This window comes from Calypte anna, chromosome 5 (genome assembly GCF_003957555.1).
Source record: "Calypte anna isolate BGI_N300 chromosome 5, bCalAnn1_v1.p, whole genome shotgun sequence".
Lineage (NCBI taxonomy): Eukaryota > Metazoa > Chordata > Aves > Apodiformes > Trochilidae > Calypte > Calypte anna.
This window is the reverse complement of record NC_044250.1, coordinates 12,342,110-12,363,522: the sequence shown is the minus strand read 5'-3', so window position 1 is coordinate 12,363,522 and position 21,413 is coordinate 12,342,110. Positions and strand designations below refer to the sequence as shown.

Sequence of the window (21,413 nt, the reverse complement as noted above, 5' to 3'; positions counted from 1 at the left end):
AATCCTCACTCTTGTTTACTGGAAGTAAGAGAGTCCAAGAAACACTGGACTTCCCCCAAAGTTATTTCATTGCTCCTTCATATTGCCCCTTTAACTGCTACCAAGCTCTTCATTTAGAGAAACCACCAAGTGCCAGGTTGTGCCAGGCAAGTCTCAGTGTCAGATGAAGACCCCTTCAGGGAGCCCCAGTGACCATAACACACCTGACTCGAGTGCCACCTTCAAGGATGGGAGCCAATATTCCTTATCCATTCTAAAGCCCTTCTAAATGAAAGAGGTATCTTGGCAACTTAATTTTATTCAACAGGAACTGAAAAGAGAACCCCAAGGAAGGAAAAACACGACAAAAAGTGTCCTAGGATGATGCTTTTTAATTGTTATTTTTATATCTTAAAAACAAATCAAACCGTTCGAAAATTATAGACATGTGCTGAAATTTCCTGTACAACAAATATGAAAACATTAAAATCTGTACATCATTTCAAGAAATTCAACAGTCACTTACTTGAAACGCATCAACTTTTCCCTTCTTAAGCAGGCCCCAAAATGGGAAAAAGAGTAGCACAGAAATGCAGGAGATTTAACTGCCACACAGTGGAGCTTTCAGCCTGAAGAGTGGATTGCTTTAAATAAGCAACAGGAAGAGGAAACACTGACCAGAGAGACAGATCTCAGCAATCATAACTCTGAGAACATCAGAAGAGGGAAAAAATATGTGCAGGAATTCAAGTTATTTTGACCAAGGAGATCCACAAGGTAGTAGAAAATTACAGTTTGGATGGAGTTACTAACTTTAAAAAAAGCATTTCAGAGAGAGAGAAAAATATATCCAAGAATGTACAAGTGGCTGCTACCAAAACAAACAAACGAAACAAAACCAAAGACCAAAACAAAAGAAACCCAAAACCCAAGACGAAGCACACTGTGGCTTGTCCTCCAGTTTTGCTCACAAAGCACACCACAATTTCACACCCTGGTAACTTCCTCTGGATATCTGTAAAGTTACAGCTGTACACAGGGTACTCCTACATTTTCCTTCAGCTGACAGTGGATTCTGCAAGGTCCCCACGTTCCACTGTAATGCCACATAGTATCTAGGATCTGCAGGATCTTTTTCTGACAACTGTGCTAAAACAAAAGCCAAAAAAAGCAGCAGAGTTCCAGGGACTCTGGTTATTAAACCTTCATAAGATTTTCACCACTATATTATAGCTATTCTATAGCATTATTCATAAACTTCATATTCCTCTGCAATGCAACCAGTGCAATCATACAAAATTCAACACCCACCCACCCCCCCAAGCTACTTGAGAAGTCCTTCAATGGTAATGCCTTCATAAATCAAACAGTTATGTACCACCAAAATAAATCCAATCTAATCCCTGACTTGTAAAATCAGCAACTAGGTTTTTTTCTGCTTGTTTGCTCTGTTTTGAAAAGGAACAGTTAAAACAACAGCAGCAGTATATTACAAATAATTATAAAACAATTACATTAGATTAATGAGATACAGGCAGGTAAGATATGTCTCAGTTTTGAATGGCTAAAACAACTGAGAAATTGGTCTTTACAGCAGATTTTTGTACAATTTGTTTTGGTAGGAACAGTAAAGCCAGTCAATCTGTTTGGGAGTGCTTGGACACTTGGAACCTTAGTTCAACATCTTCACAGATTTATATATTTGAGAAAAAACAACAACAATGATAAAAAGACACCAACCTGAGTAGAACTCTATTAGAATAGAGTGAACATTATTCAGTAAATCATATATTGCACCTTTAAATAAATCATTATAAATTGTATAAAACCAGGAATCTCAGCCAGGAAGAGGGAGGAGCTATTCTGTCCTTCACACCCCCCCACACACATTCACATGTTCACTTCCTCAGTTTTTTTTACAATAGTTAAAGCTTGGAGTGACACCACACTCCTTTTCCTCTAGCAGAGGCACTGAAACATTAAGGCAGGGGATATTTGTGGTGAAATGCAAAAACAAAGCTCACCTCCAAACTTCTGGAGAGTCCTGCCAACAGTGCAACTACAGTTACGTTTGACATAAGCCTTATTTAAAAATCTGTGTTCTCATTAAGAGTTTCAGTACAAAAATAAAATCTTTGCTGTTTTTTTTTTTTTCTAGAGTAGCAACTAGAAAAGGCACAATTTCCAAGTATAAATGTCCATCTGAAGGAGCTGTTTGTGCTCCTTTTTTTTAAATAAAAAGGAACACAAAAAATAAGTCACGGAGGCACATATCTATCAGCTAAGTAACCAGATACAGTAGATAAAACATGTTCCTGAAACTTATAATTAAATATATTAAAGTAGCCCCCCAAGTCTGCTGTCTGTAAAATGAAATCATATAAAATTGTAATAAAAAGCGTGTTATTATTTTAATATTTAAATTCTTGTTCATTGTTCTTACTGCAAATGCTATTTCACCTATCAGCACTGTTAATTTCCCAAGAAAAAGCAAGATTCCTCTGTTAACTTTAAATAATTTTGCTTGGTTTTTAAATATCAATCTGCAGCTCCTGACAGCTTTGCTTTTTTCCTCCTGTAGATCACCTCTTCGAATACAGACAGAACTGGAGAAGCCAGATGTGAGACACTGCACACAATCCTGGAAAAGAGAAGTGGAACATCTCCCTTTTTTATGTGCAGGCAACACCTCCTGGAGACCCCGTGTTCCTCCCAGGCTATGCATGGTAGCCATTGGCCTTTCCAAAGCCTGTTCCAGGTGTGAAATTTTCATAGATTGCCATTGCTGTCATGTTTTGGTAAATAAGATCAGTTTTCTTTTCTTTCTGGGATCTAATAATATCCACAACACACTGGTTTAGGAAGACGTACTGGTCCTGATGGGAGAAAAAGAAAAAGGAAGGCAATATATTTCTAGAAAATACCTCATTTAGAAGTAATTCTTGCTCCTATATACAGATTTGGGATGAACTGCATAGGATATTATCACAGACTATTTTTAGAAGTTGTATGCATAGTTCATAGAAAATAGGGCTAAAAGGGAACTCATGTTATCATGTGATCAACCTCCCATAAAAAACTAGGATCAAATTTCCTGTCCCACCTGGCACCCTCTCAAAAAGACTGTCATGATGGAAATGCTACAGCCTTTTCCAAATCAGCTTCAGTTAACCCACACACCTTTTTGGATCAAAGTGATAATTTCAGTAGGAACACATGTGTGTTCCTGCAGAACACAAAATAAAAAGATGCACACTGGGACCAGTTGGCTCAAGATAACTCTGGCTCACAGCTGTAAAACTCACACCTATAAAACAAGCTGGAAAAAAAAACCCAACTTTTGGAGGATTTGATTCTTTCCACCTGTAAATACCAGTCCTCCAAAGTACTCTGTGATGAGACTGCCTGGATGTTGCAGTTGGAGGAGGAGATGAGGCAGGCAGGAGGGAAGTTAAATAAATAAAGAGCAATTTCAGATTGCTCCATAATATCTTGGCTTCCTGTGACTGAGCTACAGCTTGAATCCACCTTTCCTGGATTACTACCCTTGAGCAGCACGCTGCTGGCTGGGGGGGGGACAGCAAACTCACCTCAGTTTGCACCATTAGGGGTCGGTGCATGCGAAGCTCATAGACCACCCCGTAGACATCCACAGTGTTCTCCATCTCCATCTGCTGGATCAGGCGGTCAATGGCAATGAACGTCCCCGTCCTTCCGACGCCAGCACTGCAATGACACCGAACGCTGCTTACTGCTTGTTCACCAGCAGCCTGATGAAAAGCCAGCAAGATGCTTCCTCTTCTTGCAGTGGCAGGGGTGTTACAGTCTCTGCAGAGGCTGAGGGAGCTGGGGGTGTCCAGGCTGGAGAAGAGGAGGCTCAGGGGAGACCTCATCACTCTCTACAACTTCCTGAAAGGAGGTTGGAGCCAGGGGGGGGTTGGGCTCTTTTCCCAGGCAACTCTCAGCAAGACAAGAGGGCAGGGTCTTAAGTTGTGCCAGGGGAGGTTTAGGTTGGAGATTAGAAAGAATTTCTTTCTGGAGAGGGTGATCAGGCATTGGAATGGGCTGCCCAGGGAAGTAGTGGATTCTCCGTGTCTGGAGATATTTCCAAAGAGACTGGATGTGGCACTGAGTGCCATGGACTGGGAACTGCAGCTGGAGTGGATCAAGGGTTGGACTTGATGATCTCTGAGGTCCCTTCCAACTCAGCCAATTCTATGATCCTATGATTCTGGGCTTCCCAGCCTTGCACTTGCACAAGATTACACAGAAAAGCACTCCAGAGGGAAACCTTTTCAGCTAAGTTTTCCAGGCTAGGAGAGACTGTGTGATCTAATGAAATTTTATATCGTGTACTTTGCTGCCTACAGAACGCTGCTTCATAGCTGAAGCAGGAGGCAAAGGGTTTAATAACAGCCCATGACCTTAAGGAAAACAGTCTTTTTTTCATGGTGTGGTTTTTGTTTTCTTTATCACGTTGAAAATGAATGGTTCCTAAAAAAGCAAAATGATAAAAGTCTGTCTATCACAAACATGTTTTTCCTACCTGCAATGCACCAGAATAGGGGAGTCAATTGGATTTTGACTGCTGTGCTCATGTACAAGGTGTCTGAAGTTGATGAGCAGGTCTGTTGTCTCTGGCACTCCATGATCTGGCCAGGAGGTGTAGTGGAACTGTCGCACTGTGTGGCTGTCTGCTGTGTTGGACTGCAGAAATACACATGAAAGAAAACAGAGAGGCTGCAGAGGAGCAACACCAGGGCTTTCAGACATAATTAGTGGGCAAAGTTCAGCTTCATTAAAGATGCCCATTACAAACTGTGCAGTAAAATAATTTACTTTTCACTTCAAGTATGAGTGATATGATAAACTATTTCTACACATATTGGTACCCAGCTGAGGAGGTAACTCACCTTTTCTACAGTGAAGTCCCTTATTGTCCATTCTGGAAGGACAATCTCTGAGACTATTGTAACAGTAATGTCACCATAGGTCTTGGACTGTTTGTCTGGCCAGTATTGCTCACATTTTGTCTAAGAGGAAAGTTACAAAGACACATTACACACAGCAACAGACTGTTAGCTGTAGATAACACCCCACCTGAAGCAGGGCTAGAAAGCATGAGATCCTTCCCAATGGCCTATCTGAAGGCAGGAGGAGCTCTACCAAAATCACTCCTCAGGGAGAAGGACACACCCTTAAAGACAGTGATCCCACAACCTTCTCAGTTTATTCTGATAGCTAGCAGATATTAAAAAAAAAAGTTAAAAAAAAAATAATTTAGAAAACAGTCTCCTAGTAAGAGGATAGTTGTTAAAATAAAGCAGTCAGTCCCTAACCTGCTAGGGTAACAACAGATTTAGAAGAAACCCAACTGCCTTCAAGATTTTTCAAGTTTTAATAAAAACATACCCGAGCTTGTTCAACACATTTTGTCAGCATAACAACAGAGTAGATTTTTTTTTCCCAAATCATACGCCAGAAGTCGTCTATAGTATTGGATAAAGGACCCTGTGCAGCAATAAATGCCTTTTTTGAGTTATAGCCCTAGGAAGAGAGAGAAAAAAAAATTATATATACACTGACATGCGGTGAGGCAAAATAAGCTGATTTTAAACATAATTATGATCAGTTGAGCCTGCATCATAAAAATACACACTGTATTTCATTTCAGCCAGTGAAGCAACTTACAGGAATATAGCTTGCATTAATATATTCATCAGTTGGAGAGTTGTGATCTGAAAGTTTAACACGAGAAATATCATCTGCAGAAAGCAAAAAGGAAAAGAAAATTGTGAATTTTAGAACTAGAACCTTTCAGGATAATACTGCTTATCTAGTGCATGGTTTCTAAATAAAAGAGATTTTAGAACAACAAGCATTTTAAGAATATAACTTTAGAAATCATAAATAGCAGTACTTTAGAATTTTTTTAATAAAAGCCTTCAGAAGAATGAGTGGCCAGGATAAAACTTCAAAATACTCATCACATCTTTTTTTTAGCTTGCTTGGTTTTGCATATTTAAATTTTTTTAGTCAACTCAAAATTTACTGTTGTTTTAATTGCTGGAGAGAAATAGGTAATTTGTCTCTTGCTGCCATTGCAGCTGATCTTTTTCCTCCAAAGCATCCCTAAATACCTGACACTCCCTTCCAATTCCTTCTTACACTCAGCAGCAGCCCAAATTCATTCAGTTGGAAAGTGACAAATTGATCCTTTTTTGAAACCTCTGGGTTCTATAAGTCAGTTTAGTCAAAACCAAGGTTTTTCACCTAAAAACTCAAATACTAGAAGATGCATAACCTAAGAGTAACTCACATGGCAAGACATTGTTGTATCTATTTTTTCCTCTGTTCTCAGCAAGTTCAGCAGCAAATTTGGGCTGATGAACACCAGCAGACTTGAGTTCCTGCAATGAAAAGATGAGCAATTGGTCCTGGTTTAGAAATCATAGAGAAACATGACTGAAACAGACAAATACTTCAAAAAGTAACAATTCTGCAGAAATACACAACACTGGCATCAACTGCACACTCACTCTGAGCCCAAGGCACTGAACTACTTAGCATAAGATTTGCAGATGTCAGAGGGAGAAAGGAAACCAGCACATCATGAGGGGACTGAGGGAAGCAACATGTGAGAGGAGGGCAAAGTGGAACACAGGCCTGCAGAGGGCAATAAAGGGGACAGAACTTGGTCTGGAAGGAAGAAATAAGCCCATTGCTAGCCTCAAGGAGATAAAATAAATTAGATTCTGTAACAGCAGGTGTGACAACACAATCTTTAGTTTAGACAACACCATTCCTAGTTTTGTACATTGTAACAATTGAGCTTTAGCACATTTCATAGAAAAACAGTTATGGGCACTAAGAAAATCATAATTGCTGTTTCTCTGAGTGCTGCCCCTTTGAGCTACAAGTGTGGCTTTCAAATCACACCTATGCATTGAAGAAGTCAGTGATATTAAGAGACAAAACCAATATAAAACACCAAAGCACAGAGAAGCTGGATAGCTTTCACTTGACCAACTCTGTAGTGCAACCAGAGCAAGAACCCAGGAGATCCTGGCTCTGATGAGGGCTCTGAGCAGCAGGCCAGGCTGTGAGCTCACAGGTAGAGTTAAAGAGTCAGGATGTGAAGTATTTATCATGCACTTGAATACATTTACAGCTGGATCAAGGAAAGGAGCACTAAACATTCACCTTAATAAGCTCTATATTAAAGGTCCCTTCTCTTCCCCTTCAGCAAGCCTCACGTACTCTGCACAGGAAGGATAATTTGCCTTCATTTGCCATGAAGCTCTCTCCACTAAGGGCACATACCTCATACTCTTCAGCAAAACCACAGTTGGAGTCAGCTTGCTGCTTCCTAAAGTAGGACTCAAAGTTCTCCACTTTAATCATTTTTGATCTAAAATGAGAAAAGCCATGTGCTGGTAACTGATACAAGGTAAAGAAACCATTAATGCAGCTAGTGTGTTAAAAAGTGTGCTTTACTTACTTCTTGACTCTTCAAGGGAGGGTGGGGGGAAGAAAACAAAGTTGATTAGACACATGCAGCTGCATTTTTCATTATAAGAATCTAAGAATGAAAGCATGACTGTTAGTAGCAGCCACAAAACTGTGGACTTAAAAGGGACAGAATATCAAGACTAGCATTTAATTGATCTGTAAATCAAGGAGAGGATAGTGCATCCTTCAGGAGAATATCACAGGTGGTGTCAGCTGCTTCCATCAGCACAAAAATTGGTGCAAGAACCAATAACATGATTTAATTGCACCACTTCCAATGTATTGTGGTTGTCCCCCCTGTCCCCAGGGCCTCTTTTAGTAATCTCAACATTATCTGAATTAATGGCTCAGCCCAAAGTAGACATAGAGCAAAGGAGAACTCAGGCCACAGTGCAGAATTGTGCCTGTGTACAATTTACCAACAATTTAGGTTGTTTCCTCAGTGAGCACAGAAGCCTGTGTTTCATTCAAGCTTCCTGTTTTTCAAAACTACATGAAGCATTTGTGTTTGTAAAAGCAACTCACAAATCCCTGTGGCAGCTCGAGAAGTCTTGATAAATGGGATTATTTTTAGTCTGCAGGCTGGAGTCTGCAAGTTCCATGAGAAATTAATACTGCACAACTCTATATGAAACTGCACCAAAACCAAATATCAGGGTTCAGAATAAGTGTTGCAAATATTACTTGAGCTCAGAAAACAGTGTGAAAAGATATGGACTTACTTAATTGGAGAAAAGGACACTTCAGTATTTCTTTTATCTTTCCTGTAAGGTGAAAGAAAATAATACAAGAGGTTCACAGTAGAATTTAATGGAATGCATATGAGAATTCTGATGGCAGTTATTTCCTGTGCCTGTTCAGAACAATTTCTTTTAAAGCCTCTCATTCTGTGTGAATGAAAAAATGTCTCCTGAGGTAAACCTTACACCTGGAATAAGAAGAAAACACTTAATCCTTTATTAAGTGATGTTGTGCAGTGGGACTGTTTCTTTCTGTTGGAAACAAGAGGCTAATGCCTGAACACAAACCACACAGTTTGGTGGAAAAAGTACATCTGAGGGACCTGCATCACTAGCTGATGTCTCAGGAGAATTGCTGTCAATCCCAGAATCTCCACAGTAAGTGTTCAATAGTCATGTGTCAGTGATACTGAAAGTGGCAGTTGAATGAAAAAAAGGATTCCCAGCCTTAGGGGAAGCTTTTCTCATTACTGTCTACAGCCACGGGACATGTTTGTAAGAATAACAGCCATTATTAAAAAAAAAAAACCAAAAACTGGACTTAGCATCTTACAGCCAAGTCTTTAGAAAGGATGTACCACATAATAAGGAGAAAGCCTTTGTGGCCTCATGGGTCCCAGAGTATTTGGAAAAGTCTACAATCTGAAAGACCACTTAAACCTGAGGCTTCTGAAAACCCTGGAGTGGTAGTTTCACATGGCAGGCTATCAAGCAATTAAAAAAGCATGATTAATGGATAATTTAAATTTAAAAAACATCTAGATACAATTAAATGTCTTTTAGCATAATAGTTTGAGATGTTTGCTCACTTCTGACTGAATTACTTCATCAGCATGCATGAATTCACAAAAGCTAAACAAAACTCATTAGGTTTAACTGTGGGGTTGAACAAAGTCATTTAACTAGTTTGGCACATCAGCTTCAATCTATTACATATAACAAGATTTTTAATAGAATGTACTTTAAAGCATCATGACAGAAATGGATAAAAGGGAAAGGTGTATTTTAAGAGACTAATTCAGGATATAAATAACTTGGGCTCCTCATCACAGCAAATGCAATAATGAACACACATTACCTTTTCCTTCTCCAGAATATGAAACCTCCTATAGCAACTACAGCCAATACAGCTAAAAGGGATCCAATAAGAGCTCCAGCAATTACACCTGATAGAAGAGAACAAGTATTACTCATGACTGATTCACCTCTTTGGTGATGATCTAACTTGATCAACATGCTGTAAGACAACCTCATAGGTAACAACCTCTACTACAAGTCTTTTCTTTACCTTGCCCTTAAAGCTCATTAAGGACAAAAAAACCCAAGGATGATAAAATAATAAAAAACTGGGATCAAAGGTCCAGTAGTTGCATTCCAATACATCTAATGTACCAGCACTTTCAGAACATCTGTTTTTGTGTGATGAAACTTGGCATAGTTAAGGAACCTCCACACACTGCAGATGTGCCAAGCTGCCAGCCTGACACTTCACATTAACTATACCTGGATCCTGGGGTAGGAAAACAGCCTCAGAGCAAGGTGTAAATGACACATAACTATCTTCCCCCACAATGATCCTGGCCGTGGTAAAGGTTATATTAGTGAATCCTGCAACACATGCCCTGTTGATAAAGGAGAAGAAAAACTGAGGTACAGTACATGGTTTTAACAGCCTTTAGCAAGATCTGTAATCTTTTCATTAGATAATCTTTTATATTTCAATTGCAGCACAATTAACTCAACAGTGGTTTGAGAAAAATACCTGTAGGAACCCAGTGGCATCAGGGGACCATTTTCATAGCCATACATTGTGTTTCCATTGCCCACATCAACGACATTTGCACCATCCTGAGAATGGAAAGCTGTGCCTGCCTGCTCTGCATCCATGACATATGTTACATAGGTGACTGTCAGCTTCTCCTTGAAATCCTTGTACGTGTTGTTCAATTTAGCTTTCAAAGACTCAAAACCTTCTGGAAAAAAAAGCCCAAGGACATACATTGTATACTTGATCTCCTGATTTTGTATCATTTGGCACAGTGGCTGAGATGCTAACACAGCCTCACATAAACTACAGCTGTCATTACTCCATCAATATTGCCAGAAATGAAAGGAACATCCAATCTAAGAAATCTCTTTGACTGCAGCACAATGTACTGATCTACCTCCCTACTGCCACACAATCAGAGAATGCCTCGGGTTGGGAAGGACCTTAAAGCTGACAGAGTTCCTACCCCCCTGGGACGGTGGAGAGTTCTAGTTCCTGGGGCTCCCTTTTGGCCTGCTGCTCCCTCTGCTGCTCTTGAGGATTAGGTCAAATATGTACTTTATCTTGGTGTTTGTATTAATTCTGTTATTTCATTAAATCTGTTTATATTTCAACCCACAGGGCTTCTCTACTCTTCCTTAGTCCTTTGGAGATGTGGCACAGGAGAAAAGTGAAAACTGCTTCAGTTTAGCCCTGGATACAAGATAAATGTCTAATCATCTTACCTTGCTCCTCAGTTGTGATCATTACTGCATAGGCTTTTAATGGTCCATTCACTGACTCAAAATCAGAGAATTCAACAGACAATGAGCTGTGACTGACTGCCTTGACAAAAGGAGCTTTGCTTGGTGCAGGTGGGTCTATAAACAGAAATATTTTGTTTAGTGACAAAAGTTTTCCTAACAAGAAAATGCTGTAGTATTGATGCTGTCCATACAATGTGTATTTATTGTGCATAACATTAGACTGTGCAGGAATTCAGTGTTTTATTCACAGTCTGTAAGCTGATAATGTGTTGCTTATCAAGTTTGGTATTCTGCAATTGTGAAATTAATATTTTGGTTCTATTCATATTTTTCATTCTCAAATCTCAATGCTTACCAGTAATGCTTGTGTTACACGTGATCTGCACTGGAGGGCTCTCAGAAGTATCTGAACGAGTTGCAATAGTAACATTATAGGTGCTAAAATAATTCAGATCTTCTATTGTGGAGGTTTCCTTTGAGCTTTCTTCCATGCAGGATGGAGCATCCAGTTCTTTTTCCCAGGTTACATTAAATACTTTAAATACTTTAATTCTGAAGCCAATATTTTTACCAGGAGGACACTCCCACTTCAGCATTAGAGAAGATTGCTTGGCCACTGGTTCACACTGAAAGAAATTCACTCTGGCAGGTTCTGAAAAGAAAAAAAAAAAAAAGGAAAAAAAGTAAAAAAAACCAAGTAGAGCAGTAAACAGAAAATGCTGTCTACTTTTAATTTCCATGTATTAACATCTGGAAAACTTCAGTAATCCTCTCCACTTTTAATAAGATGAAGCAATCACCTCCAAGGACTTGCTACCCTATGAAGAAGAGATGTCTTTGTATCATTAAATAGATGTCTTCTGTACCAACTCCCCAGCAGAGAGATTAGTAAGAAAATTTAGATTTAGTATCTGTCAGTGTGAGTAAGGTTTTCAAAAAAATAAAAAACAAAACAAAAAAAAGGGGTGGGATCTTAAGAAACTAAGGAGAAGAAGAACAGTGTGCCAGAAGAAACAGATTTAGTTAGGAAATAGATGTGAGTGACTGGGACTTTTTTCAACCATGTTTTTTAAATATTTCTTATCCTTCAGTAACACTGTCAGCTACTCTTACTAATACAGTGAAACTATAGAAGGTTCCAGTCTGTATATTTTAAGTCTGTAATACCAGCTCTGGTGACTCTGGGTGGCTGGTTTCTAGAGGAGAAACCAAGCTTTGTATCTCTGTGCAGTAGGTGTAGTTAGAAGAAGGATCATCTGTGCTTCATAGCAAAAAATGAGACCAGCATACTCCTGGATATGGAAAACAGAGCTGGGCTCTGTGAAAGTCAAGACAAGACTCCATCAACACTCACAAGTATCTGCTGACAAATACAAAGCAGAGGCACAGCCATTCTTACAGATTTTGGACACACTGAGCATCAGGAGTTGCCAAGCAGGACTTCCACAGTACCAGAGATACCCTTGATGGGTTCATCCTGGGGCACCTCTGGAAACCCTACTGAAGGGCTCTGGGATAGATATACTTCACCTCAGTTAAAACAGGACAAAATGAAGGAAAGGACACAGCAGAATATTTTCACAGCAGGGGGAAACATGGTCACAGTGCCTAGCATGAGAAACATGGACATCAACCACCTCTGTGGCAAGGAGCTGAGCAGAGCAGTGTGGCTGTGAGGCACTTGGCCAGCACAGTGCTGACCACAGCTCAGACGCAGATACAAAACCCTCCGCGTGAGAATCCCCCCAAGCACTCAATGCAGTCTGTGTGGGAGCTCTTCAAAATAAGGACCTGAGAGCCTCATCCAAAAAGAAGAGAAAGCAACAAAACCTCCCACAGAATCCCCTTCCACACACCACCATTTTGACTGCAAATAGGCAGTGTGCAGCCTGCCTGAAACTACTTAGTATTTCAGACCTCAGACAGGTGCACAAAAGATGTTGTGGCCCAGCAGGAACTGGTGTGTAAGTAACTGTGACTTACCTGTAGAGACATCAGTGGTCACTCCTTCTCCTTCTGTCTGGCTGTCATTCACTGCTGCAAATACTGTGAGCTGGTACTTCATCCCAGGGGTTAAGCCAGTAACTTCAACTCTGGTGACACTGGAGGTCAGGTTCCTTTTATCAGAGGTACCACCTACAACCTCTATCCTGTACGTGTAGTTGGTTGAAGCAGTGTCATTTGTTGCCCACGTTAAGCTGACAGAAGTCACACCAATGTCCTGTGCCTTGAGATCATGGACTGGGCTGGGCTCTGTCAAAGGGAAGGCAACAATCTGTCAGCCTGCAGGAACATCTGCTCATAAAGGAGCACAAACAATAGAAACACAAGCACACCACTACATTGCCCTCTTCTCTCATTTTTCAGAGACTCCTGAAGGCTTTTGCATCAATGGGCAGGTAAAAGAAAATTAGGAAGAGGCATCACAAGTGTGAGAACAAAGGAGTTGTTTAATCTGGACAAAAGAGGCTGAGGAGAGACCTTATTGGTCTTTACACCTTCCTAAAAGGAGGTTGCAATGAGGTGGGTGTCAGACTTTCTCCCAAGTAACAAGTGATACAACAAGAGGAAATGGCCTCAAGTTGTACCAGGAGAGGTTTAGATTGGATATTAGGGAAAAATTTTTCACCAAAAGGGTGATACTGCTCAGGGAAGTGGTGGAGTCACCATCCATGGAGCTATTTAAAAGACGTGTAGATGTGGCACTTAGGGATATGGTTTGGTAGCAGACTTGGCAGTATTAGATTAGCAATTGATTTTATGATCTTGAAGGTCCTGTCCAACCCCAAATAATTCTGTGGTTCCTTTCACAATGAAAAGCACAAGCACAGGTCACTGCAGTGCCAGCACTCCCAGAATTTTGCTTGAGAATACAGAGAGGTGGACAGGAAAGACACAAGAGTGCAGGGGAAGATGTGGAAAGCAAAGTGGTGTAGCTGTACACAGGAGAAGGGAAGGAACATCAAATATCACTTGAAGAACAGAGGTGATGAGCCAGACACTGGGCTCTTTACCACCCTTCATCCCTCAGCACACACTGCCCAAAGCCTGTGCTTCTGCTGCAGTCCCCTGGCAACCAGGCCACCAAATCACAGAAGTTCCCTGGGCACAATGATTTCTGTGTGAGAGTCCTTTAAAACAAGGGCCTGAAGCCCTCATCCACCAGGGAGTGAAGGTTCAAATCCTAGGCCAGGGAGGCATTTTTTTAGTTAGAGTTCCTTCATTGTGTCACAGGCCTTGGTGATGACCTTCAACAACTTCTGGTTTTGAGGGAATTTGTTTTACTTTGTTCTTAAAAATCAGGCTATATCTCTTCCACAGACACATTTCTGAGAGCAAGCAAGCCAAGCACAGCACCTCTGCCTCAAACAGTTTTATATTTGAGTCTTCTGGTGGGCAGGCAGAGCCCTGGGCTGAACAGCAAAGTACAGCCCAGCAGGAACTGATGTGTAAAGAAACATGACTTACTGGTATAGACATCAGTGGGCACTCCTTCTCCTTCTGTCTGGCTGTCATTCACTGCTGCAAATACTGTGAGCTGGTACTTCATCCCAGGGGTTAAGCCAGTAACTTCAACTCTGGTGACACTGGAGGTCAGGTTCCTTTTATCAGAGGTACCACCTACAACCTCTATCCTGTACGTGTAGTTGGTTGAAGCAGTGTCATTTGTTGCCCATGTTAAGCTGACAGAAGTCACACCAATGTCTTGTGCCTTGAGATCATGGACTGGGCTGGGCTCTGCCAAAGGAAAGGAACAATCTGTCAGCCTGCAGGAACATCTGCTGCCATCCATGGACAGAAGGAACACAGGCACAGTGCTGCTTCACAGCACTCACTGCTCAGAGTGCAGGAGCACCCCAACAACATCAGCAGATGCTCCTCAAGGCATTCCCATCCAAGGGCAGCTAAGGGAAAAAATGAGTCAGAGAGGAATTCATCTTCCTTTTGACACTCCCAAGCACAAGCACAGGTCACCACTGTGCCAGCATTCCCAGGCCTTCCCTTGATAATCTAGAGAGGTGTTCAGGCAAGTGATGAGTATGGTGGAGGAAAAAAGGGGGGGTTTCATTGGTTGTCTGTTTTTTGTTTTGTCATTCTTATAAGGGGCATTTTTTGGTTTTGAGGTGGGATGGAACCAGTTTGGGGTTAAAAAAGAAAACAAAAAAAACCAAACAGAACAACAAAAGAAAACAATCAGGGGAAAAAAACACCAAACCACCACACAAAAAAACAAACACAAAAACAAGAGCAACAAAAATCAGGGCACTGCTGCTTCTCTTCATTAAGACACCATTCTTAGTAGACAGCCCAGGTAAGGCTTGTGTTTCAGTTCAACCCTCAGGCAGGGAGGCAGAGCCATGAGCTACAGAGCAATGCAATCCATTGGAAATAGAGCTGCAACCAACTGTGACTTACTGGTATAGACATCAATGGGCACTCCTTCTCCTGTCTGGCTGTCATTCACTGCTGCAAATACTGTGAGCTGGTACTTCATCCCAGGGGTTAAGCCAGTAACTTCAACTCTGGTGACACTGGAGGTCAGGTTCCTTTTATCAGAGGTACCACCTACAACCTCTATCCTGTACGTGTAGCTGTTTGAAGCAGTGTCATTTGTTGCCCACGTTAAGTTGAGAGAAGTCACACCAATGTCCTGTGCCTTGAGATCATGGACTGGGCTGGGCTCTGTCAAAGGGAAGGCAACAATCTGTCAGCCTGCAAGAACACGTGCTGCAATCCATGGACAGAGGGAACACAGGCACAGTGCTGCTGCTTCACTCTGCACATCACTCATTGCTCAGAGTGCAGGAGAACAGCAAAACCATCATCATCAGATACTCCTGAAGGCTTTTGCATCCATGGCTGGGCAACAGAAAGAGGCATCTCAAATGTGATTCATCTTCCGTTCACATTCTAAGGAAGAACATATGTTTACCCTGGGAATCCAGAGAGCTGGGCAGGAAGGAGAAATGAGGGGAAAGATGGTGGTGCATCTTTGGACAGCAAAAGGTAAGGAACATCAAACATCACTAGAAGAGGAACAGAGGTGATGATCTGCACCCTGTTCCTTCTCCAACCCTCATGCCTTGTCCTCACTTCCATGGCAAAGACAGCAGCTCCAATAACCTCCCTCCATCTCCCTATTCTCTGTGCATCTTCAGAACAAGGTAACTAACCATCACAGCCAGACAGGACAGGAAAAACTTGTGGAAATCAACTTGAAAGCTAGGACCACACATGCAGAAATGTTTCAGGAAAACACAAGTGATGAATAGAACAGGTACATTTCCGTTCAAATACATCCTGTGGAATGACAAGGTTGAGCTACAGCCTTGCAGGTCAGCCCCAAAATGGTCCCTCTAAAACCATATGTCAAGACTTGATACCCAACACAGCAAGCTGTGCAGGATGGCCAGAGCAGTCCTCCTCAATTAACATTGCCCAGAACTAACTCTCCAGTTGCAGTCCAACGGCACCTAAGGGCCCCTAAATCACAAGTTCCTCTGGTGCAATATGCTCTGTAGAAGGGCCCCTTAAAACTAGGGCCTAAGGCCCCACACTGTAAGAAAGAAAACCAATTCCCTTTCCCAAATTTAGAACATAGATATTTTCAGGGAAAAATCTCTTGGCTGCATTGTCAATTTTGGGGACAAAATTTTGTGACAGCTTTCTATTAGAAATGCTGCTTCTGCACTTTAACATCCCATGTTTGGCAGACTGGCCATTCCCAGCACCAGGATATAAACATCATCTCTGCCTGCAACAGTGCTAAAGTACAACCCTCTGGCAGGTAGGGAGAACACTGAGCTGTACCAAAGTACAGCCCAGCAGGAACTGATGTGTAAAGAAACATGACTTACTGGTATAGACATCAGTGGTCACTCCTTCTCCTTCTGTCTGGCTGTCATTCACTGCTGCAAATACTGTGAACTGGTACTTCATCCCAGGGGTTAAGCCAGTAACTTCAACTCTGGTGACACTGGAGGTCAGGTTCCTTTTATAAGAGGTACCACCTACAACCTCTATCCTGTACGTGTAGTTGGTTGAAGCAGTGTCATTTGTTGCCCACGTTAAGCTGACAGAAGTCACACCAATGTCTTGTGCCTTGAGATCATGGACTGGGCTGGGCTCTGCCAAAGGAAAGGAACAATCTGTCAGCCTGCAAGAACATCTGCTGCCATCCATGGACAGAAGGAACACAGGCACAGTGCTGCTTCACAGCACTCACTGCTCAGAGTGCAGGAGCACCCCAACAACATCAGCAGATGCTCCTCAAGGCATTCCCATCCAAGGGCAGCTAAGGGAAAAAATGAGTCAGAGAGGAATTCATCTTCCTTTTGACACTCCCAAGCACAAGCACAGGTCACCACTGTGCCAGCATTCCCAGGCCTTCCCTTGATAATCTAGAGAGGTGTTCAGGCAAGTGATGAGTATGGTGGAGGAAAAAAGGGGGGGTTTCATTGGTTGTCTGTTTTTTGTTTTGTCATTCTTATAAGGGGCATTTTTTGGTTTTGAGGTGGGATGGAACCAGTTTGGGGTTAAAAAAGAAAACAAAAAAACCAAACAGAACAACAAAAGAAAACAATCAGGGGAAAAAAAAACACCAAACCACCACACAAAAAAACAAACACAAAAACAAGAGCAACAAAAATCAGGGCACTGCTGCTTCTCTTCATTAAGACACCATTCTTAGTAGACAGCCCAGTTGAGGCTTGTGTTTCAGTTCAGCCCTCAGGCAGGGAGGCAGAGCCATGAGCTACAGAGCAACACAATCCACTGGAAATAGAGCTGCAACCAACTGTGACTTACTGGTATAGACATCAATGGGCACTCCTTCTCCTGTCTGGCTGTCATTCACTGCTGCAAATACTGTGAGCTGGTACTTCATCCCAGGGGTTAAGCCAGTAACTTCAACTCTGGTGACACTGGAGGTCAGGTTCCTTTTATCAGAGGTACCACCTACAACCTCTATCCTGTACGTGTAGTTGGTTGAAGCAGTGTCACTCGTTGCCCACGTTAAGTTGAGAGTAGTCACACCAATGTCTTGTGCCTTGAGATCATGGACTGGGCTGGGCTCTGTCAAAGGGAAGGCAACAATCTGTCAGCCTGCAGGAACATCTGCTCACACAGTGTGCCTGTGTTCTGCACCCTAACACCACCACCAGCTACTCCTGGACTTTGTTGTATGAACAGGCAGCTGAGGGAGAACTGAAGATGAGTCATTCTGAGTTGGATTTATCTGCTTTTGACCCTCCAAAGCAGAAGCACAGGTTAGCACTGTGCCAGCATTCCCAAGCCTTCCCTTTATAATCTAGAGAGGTGTGCAGAAAAGAGACAGGAAAATAAGGTAGGGAAGGAAGATAATGAAAAATAAAACAAGCATCACAGTATGTTTCTGCTTATACCCTTTGCCTATAGCCCATATCAGGCTAAAATATAATGTGTCTCCACAATAGGATTGAATTGCAGTCCTCACATACATAGGGAGAGCCCTGAGCTGCACAGCAAAAAGCAGTCTACCAGGAACAGGGTTGCAAGTAACTGTAGCTTACTTGTGAACAATGTTATGGACAATCTTTCTCCTTCTATTTCTGTATCATTCCCTTCCACAATTACGGTGAAGCTGTACAGTGTCCCAGGGATTAAGTCAGGAATTTCCACTGCAGGGACATCAGACGTCAGGTTTCTCACAAAGGTACCATTTGCAACCTCTATCCTGTAGGTGTAGCTGGAAGCAGTGTCATTCACTTCCCAAGTTAAGTTGACAGAATTCACACCAATGTTTTCTGCCTTGAGACCATGCACTGTAAAAGGGAAGAGGGGGGAAAAAAAAAATCTTTTAACCTGCAAGAATATTTCTTGATAAACACATAAAGCACTCTTCTTCCTACCCTAACCAAGCAACAGGTCTCTGTAAAACCATCAAGCCATCATTATATGGTGCAAGACACAGTTGCTAGCTACTTTTTCACTAACTTCTCCACTTTCATTCACTGATAAGAAGTTATTTCAAGCCTATGCAACAGTCACAGTATTAAACTGTATTCCCAGTGAGCAGTGCACATTTGGCCCATTCTCTGCTCCAGTACAGCACCTGGATCCACACCCCTTTATGCTCTGGGGATTTTGGATTAGAGTTCAGGTTTAAACGCTAACACAGTATAAAAACACAAAACACTCTGAGGATTCCCATCCCAATCACATCCAAACTACTTACATATTACATTGTTCTGGTCACTGTCAGGTGACACATTTCTGGATTTTCTTCCACCTTCACTGGCTTTGTTCTCACTTGTAGAGTTCACAGATAAATCATTATTACTACTGTTTCCTGCAGTTAAATTTGTTGAACTGCAACCCTCAGGGCCTGAAAGAATACAAATAAATATCTTTACATAACTTCTGCATATTTCATTTTTAAAATAGTTACTTACAGATGCCAGGCACAGACGTGCAGTCCCTGTGCTTTCCCAGCTTGCTCTCCTACAGAAATTTCACTGCATGCTTCCTGGTTTTACACCTTTTAACTTCCCTCAGATGATCTGAACTAGACTGAGATTGCCACATTATTTGTGTCATTCACTGACTCGAGCTTTGGATGAAATCTACCATGATCTGCTCTTTTTTTTTTCCAGTGCAGTTTTGTTTGAAAAAAATTGAACAAACTTGCAGCCCCACCCTGTGTGTGTATTCTTCTTCTGTGCTTTACATAACCTGACCCAGCAAGTTTCTCCCTTCCCATTGGTACATGAGAAAAAAGCTTCTCAAAGTCACAGAGTGTGTTCCCAGAAGGAAGAGACACAGCACACCTACAGGAAACAACTTCAGGTTGATGTAGCACAGCTCAAAGTGGGGAGCTCACCTGGGCTTTTTAACTTTCTATATTTTTTCTATATTTTAATATTTAAATACTCATGTAAGGCTGATACACACTGTTAAGGGAGATCTCATTCACAGGTACTTTTGCCACACTATTTCTGCCACACAGGAAAACTTCACATGAAAACTTGGCATCTTGGCAAGTACAGCAATTGCTATATTCACTTCAAAAAATGTTTAAAGTGTCACTTGAGGTGTCTTCTTTTGCTTGGGGTTTGTATGGCCTTTATATATATATTCCAGTATTTCTAAACTCATACCTGTACTTCATTTTAGCAAAACCCTTTACAAACTGAACAGCAGAAAGATTTAAGTACACATTTGTATCTTTGGACATCCCTAAATGCATTGCAGAAATTATAGTCCCTAAAATAAGTGAGTTTACATTTTTTAATGCTATTTCAATTTTTTTTTTTTCAGGAACTTTTCCTAAATATTTACCTAACTGATCTTTTTAAAATAAATTAAGGTGAGTGTTATATATATAAAAAAAAAAGAGTTGTGTAACAGAATGATACTTACAGGCAACTGTGTATCTGACCTGGAAAACAAAAATAAGTAATAGAAATTAAAACTTTAAAATTACTGGAAGCTCAGGGGATGGTTTCGTTCAGAAATGGGGGGAGGAGAGAATCACTGAAAAAAAAATTAAAGTAAACACCAGACTTTTCAACCTGCAAAACAGATGCAGGTTGAATCTACTAAATTTACTGCCAAAATTAACACCAACAGTATACCAAACTCTCAGAGAAAAAACCCAATTATTTATGTAGATAAATATGTAGATTATTTATATAGATAAAATGATAGCTTCCACTTTTTTTTTCTTTTTGTTTTTAAAGAAAGTTTATTTTGTCACAAAACCAGCTTGCATAACATATGCTGATTATTTTGCACATATAAATTTAAAATCAAAACCTACAAGGTCTTAGGGAAAACACACTTAATTAGGAGCTTTGCCACCATCCCACAGAAAGCAGCAGATGCCATTAGGTCTTTTTTCTTTGTCAGATTTTTCCTTGCATCCCATTGCTGCATAAACTTTATTTTTTAGGCGTCACACGATTATTTTGCACTTTCTGAAATAAACTCAGCGTGGTCAAAGCTCAAAATCCTTAGTATATACTCTGAAATCTCATTTATGAATGTGCACATGTCCAAAAAGTATCAGCAGTTACCATTCAGCTGCAGCCTGACACAGCTCTGCAAGGAATTTTGCTTTGAACTTGTTTTTCAGTCTTTCAACTTCATGCTTCCTAATAAGCGATTTCCCTTCTTGCCAGCGTATAAATTGGCCTGTGGATTGGTTTGTTTTTTTTTTTCATCTCCCTCCCGGTGGCAGCACAAACCGGTCCTAAAGGAGCAGAATAAAACCCCGAGGCGGAGGAGAGCAGAGCCTTGATTTGCCGAGGCTGCCACCAGCCGCCAGCAGCCGCTTTTGTTCCGTAACAAACAGATTATTTCAGCGATTGTGTCACGGATTGAAAACAACAAATCCCCCAAATCACCTTGCAAAGGTGCGCACGACAAGGTAAAAAGCAGCCCGCAGGGATGGCAGGTCCCAGGGGCCGGGGTTAGGGAGGCTCGCAGGCACTGGAGGTTTTGGTCCCTGCAGCTCTGGTTTGGTTTTTGGCATCTCGGTGGGTGGAGGAAGAGGCAGCCTCCGGCTCTGGTGGCTCTCAGGCCACCTGCTGAAGGGCTGGGATTTATGTTGCTCCTAGAAAATCCAGCTTAGCTTTATCCCGGTGCTTTTCCGTCACAAAGCATCAATGATCAAAGCATCAGATGCCT

At 41.5% G+C, this 21,413-nt stretch overlaps 1 protein-coding gene across 1 annotated transcript; it reads right to left on the bottom strand.

The window, feature by feature from the left end:
* Positions 1-390: 390 nt before the first annotated feature.
* Positions 391-21,196, bottom strand: PTPRJ (protein tyrosine phosphatase receptor type J; the record flags this gene model as incomplete). The annotated part of the gene is made up of 24 exons (XM_030451541.1): positions 391-2,855; positions 3,570-3,705; positions 4,526-4,686; positions 4,893-5,012; positions 5,392-5,526; positions 5,671-5,744; positions 6,299-6,389; positions 7,303-7,390; positions 7,481-7,489; positions 8,214-8,255; positions 9,310-9,397; positions 9,735-9,853; positions 9,994-10,204; positions 10,725-10,859; positions 11,101-11,397; positions 12,729-12,998; positions 14,214-14,483; positions 15,162-15,428; positions 16,604-16,873; positions 17,553-17,819; positions 18,296-18,547; positions 18,961-19,110; positions 20,145-20,163; positions 21,131-21,196. Coding segments are annotated over 24 exons (3,696 nt in total), but the record flags the coding sequence as incomplete, so codon positions are not given.
* Between the last annotated feature and the right edge of the window lie 217 nt (positions 21,197-21,413).